General features: G+C 54.4%; 1 protein-coding gene across 1 annotated transcript; it reads left to right on the top strand.

Moving 5' to 3' along the window:
• The first annotated feature begins 1,184 nt into the window (after positions 1-1,184).
• Positions 1,185-2,342, top strand: Sstr4 (somatostatin receptor 4). The gene has a single exon (XM_047541520.1). It carries the CDS (start codon positions 1,185-1,187, stop codon positions 2,340-2,342), a length of 1,158 nt encoding a protein of 385 aa, XP_047397476.1.
• The last annotated feature ends 1,854 nt before the right edge of the window (positions 2,343-4,196 follow it).

The raw sequence follows: 4,196 nt of genomic DNA on the forward strand, positions 1-4,196 counted from the left end.
GGACTTTGCCTGTCTCTGTAGAGCAGGAAGTGCCAGAGATTTCAAACTGTCTGGAGGTTGGGGGCAGAGGACGAGGTCAGTCCTCAAGCCCTTCCTGACCACCCTCCTTCTCAGGCACATTCCACAGACCTGATTTGGAGACTCTCAGCGGATGACTCAACCAGGATGCAAGGTGGGGATTCTCAGGCTCTGGTACCTGCCACCTCTGCCCAAGCGATCACTTCATACAGAAGACCTGAGGAGGTAGAGTTCGCTTTCTTTGGAAGCATCTCTGTTTCCGCAGGTGCATCTCCATTCCCTGTGCTCACCCCACTTCAACTCCACTGAGTTCTAACTGAAAAGTCATCGGGAACCCGCGGTTGTCTGGTCAGTAGGAAAGGGGAAATTGGGACACTGCTGCCCACCTGGGACAGACCACGACGTCGGTAGGGGCCTGGGGTTCTGCCTTTTTGAAATGGTTTTAGCCATGGGGCAGTTCTTCCCGAAAATTAAAGGGGCAAGGAGAGAGGATCTCAAGTGCAGGGCAAAGAGCTCTGCACTTTTCAGCCGATCCCGGACACCTAATTAGTCAAATGGAGATCTGCCCTTGACATCCATACCATTTAACTCTCGCGAAGACCTGTCCCATAGATAAACCCATTCCATTAGAGGCGGAACCTGAGGCTTGGTGGTGAATTACAGGTCTGTACAGGGCGGAGTGGTGGTCTTGTTTTCCTTTTTCCCTGGCAAGTCCCAGAGAGTAGAGCAGATGGGGAAGGCTTGGCCTGAGATCACGATGGTGACGAAGGGAAAACCGGGGGAGGATTTAGGGAATGGGGTGGAGATCCGAGGGTCGTGGGTGGAGCTGGAAGGCCAGAGAGGGCAATCGAGGTGGGAAAACAAGGCGGGGCTCAGAGAGGGCTACGGGGCGGGGCATGGGGCACGCAGTAAGGATGTATGCAGAGGGGCTCCTTTCGAGAGGAGGTAGAACTGGCGGAGGCAATGGAACCAGCCGGGCTCCAGCAATAGTGGGGCGCGGTGCAGGAATGGGCGGGCGCTCAGCGCTGTGCCTGTCTCCTACCGCTTAGGCGGAGCAGGCTGAGAGCCGCGCATCTGCGCGCAAGACCCCGGGGTCCCGCCGCCCGCAGTTTCTTACGCTGCGCTCGCTCCGCCACGCTCAGCCACTGGGGTGGGCACCCCCAGGCATGAGCGCCCCCGTGACGCTGCCCCCAGGGGGCGAAGAAGGACTCGAGACTACCTGGCCCCCGGCCGCCAACGCTAGCCGTATCCCGGCAGAGGAGGAGGAGGAGACGCGGTCCGACGGCACCGCTGGTATGGTCACCATCCAGAGCATCTATGCGCTAGTGTGCCTGGTGGGCCTGGTGGGCAACGCCTTAGTCATCTTCGTGATCCTTCGCTACGCCAAGATGAAGACGGCCACCAACATCTACCTGCTCAACCTTGCCATCGCTGATGAGCTCTTCATGCTGAGCGTGCCCTTTGTGGCCTCCTCAGCCGCTCTGCGCCACTGGCCCTTCGGGTCAGTGTTGTGCCGTGCGGTGCTCAGTGTGGACGGTCTCAACATGTTCACCAGTGTTTTCTGTCTGACGGTGCTCAGCGTGGACCGCTACGTCGCGGTGGTGCACCCTTTGCGCGCCGCCACCTACCGGCGTCCCAGCGTGGCCAAGCTAATTAACTTGGGCGTTTGGTTGGCATCCTTGCTGGTCACCCTGCCCATTGCTGTCTTCGCAGACACCAGGCCAGCTCGGGGCGGCCAGGCAGTGGCTTGCAACCTGCACTGGCCTCACCCGGCCTGGTCGGCAGTCTTCGTGGTCTACACCTTTTTGCTGGGCTTCCTGCTGCCAGTTCTGGCCATTGGCCTGTGCTATCTGCTCATTGTGGGCAAAATGCGAGCCGTGGCACTGAGGGCTGGCTGGCAGCAGCGGAGGCGCTCAGAAAAGAAGATCACTAGACTCGTGCTGATGGTAGTGGCAGTCTTTGTGCTCTGCTGGATGCCTTTCTACGTGGTACAGCTGCTGAACCTGTTTGTCACAAGCCTTGACGCCACTGTCAACCATGTGTCCCTCATCCTCAGCTATGCCAACAGCTGCGCCAACCCCATTCTCTATGGCTTCCTCTCTGACAACTTCCGCCGCTCCTTCCAAAGAGTTCTGTGCCTGCGCTGCTGCCTTCTGGATGCTGCTGGGGGCGCTGAGGAAGAGCCTCTGGACTACTACGCCACTGCTCTCAAGAGTAGAGGTGCGGCAGGATGCATATGCCCCCCACTTCCTTGCCAGCAGGAGCCTGTGCAAGCAGAACCCAGTCGCAAGCCCGTTGCCCTCACTGGGACCACCACCTTCTGAAGACCCTATTCACCTACCCAGCCTGACCACCACTGTCAAGGACTGCACCACCCTTACAGCTCATCAACTGCACCTCCTGGATGCTCACCTAAGAACAACCACCTGTTTCCACTTAGGCCCTCTCCTCCCAGCAGTGTGTGCGCTCCACAAGAGCATTGGAACTCCTCTACTGTTCCCCTCTCCCCAGGACTCTGACTTTCAGGAGAACACCACCATGGGGGTAGGACTTTTCTGGGAACCCGGTATGGTGTTGATCAATTCTGAACCTCTGTCTATTTTTAGAGGGGTGGGAGGCAGGAGGTGGCCAGAGGGGCATAGCCAACTGTGTGTGACTTGTTGCAGTGACTGCTTGAAAGAGGAATCAGGAGGGTGGAGGCAGGCAGTGGCTCTTCCTTTTAGCAGGCTTTTTGCCTTGTGTTGGGAATCCAGCATGTGCAGAGAGAAAAGGGTGGAAGAAGAATTGCCTGTTCCTGGGCTCTTGTTGCTAAGTGAGATTTCTGTGCAACAGCCTGAGGCACTTGTTCTGTGGCCCCTCACCCCATGACCTGACACCTACTTATAATCATAAGTGTCTCCCAGATTGGTATCCAGGGCTAGTAGCAGGTTTCCTGTGAGTGAAAAAGGTTTGTAGAGACATGATGCAGGGTTTGCTACAAGGCATAAAGCCAGGTCAGTAATAAAAAAGCAGAGGATAAAATCTCATCTAGCTCCTATGATGTGTTTTTTTCCCCCCTCCTCTTCTTGTGTGTGGGAACATAAGACCTCATTAAAGCCCCAATTTATAATGTGGTGGAATAGGGTAGGTGAATAGGGTCTTCAGAAGGTGGTGGTCCCAGTGAGGGTAACGTGCTTGCGACTGGGTTCTGCTTGCACAGGCTCCTGCTGGCAAGGAAGTGGGGGATAGGGAAAGTGGAAGGGAATAGGGAAAGAACAGGGATCCAGAGTGGAGGGAAGTCAGCCCACATTGTGAAAGAGGAGCAGCTCTGTCACTATTTGAACATATCGACATTCAAGAAAACATCAGCAGGATGTAGCTATTAACATGCAGACTGAACACAGTAAAAGATTGTGACTTTTTCTCTGATAGGATAACCAAAGTGTGGGTTATTTTTTTGCTAAAATGAAAAGACTGCTTGCAAGGTGCTTTCCCTCTGATAAAAGCAGAGCAGCAGGGCTGAGAAAATACTTGGAACACGTAGGTTGGTATCTAGAGTGACAATATGTGATTATGTGGGCCTGATTATGTTTTGGGGGACCCCCACCTGACTTAGCCTAGCAAAGATAGTTTTAGGTTTGTCTGGGCCTGTCCTGATGATGCCAGAAAGATATGCCAGGTGAAAGGGGGAAGGACAATCCAAGGGTGAGCCCCTCTGTATTTCAGAATAGATTTTCAGCAAGTACCCATAGTTTCCAGGGGTCTTTAAGAGAAAACACCCTGTTCCTGTCAACCTCACAGCCTTGTAGTCATGACTGTGTGTCTTCTAGGGCAGTTAGCACATGTTCCAAGAAATGGGTACAGGGGAGCTGCTTGGAGACTAATGAGAGTCTAGTCAGGGTCAAGAGGCAGGGCAAGGCCTGTGAGGGTGCCTACTGCCACCTGGATCTGGGCTTCTCTCAAAGAGCCTGGGAGGCAATGGCACTCTTCTGAGGATTCTGCACCAGAGTCAGAGTTTTATGTGAAATGAACAGGTGGCTGGTATGCAGAAACAGATAAGAGAGCTGAGTTCTGGTCTCAAGCACAAATGTCATATGACTCAGGCAGGGAACTCAACCCCTGGTCCTCAGAGTTCTCACCTGGAAAATCAGCAGGTCTTTCTAGTACTGGCACAGGTAACTCCTGGGGGTTTCACCTTA

The sequence above is a fragment of the Sciurus carolinensis genome, chromosome 2 (assembly GCF_902686445.1).
Source record: "Sciurus carolinensis chromosome 2, mSciCar1.2, whole genome shotgun sequence".
NCBI lineage: Eukaryota > Metazoa > Chordata > Mammalia > Rodentia > Sciuridae > Sciurus > Sciurus carolinensis.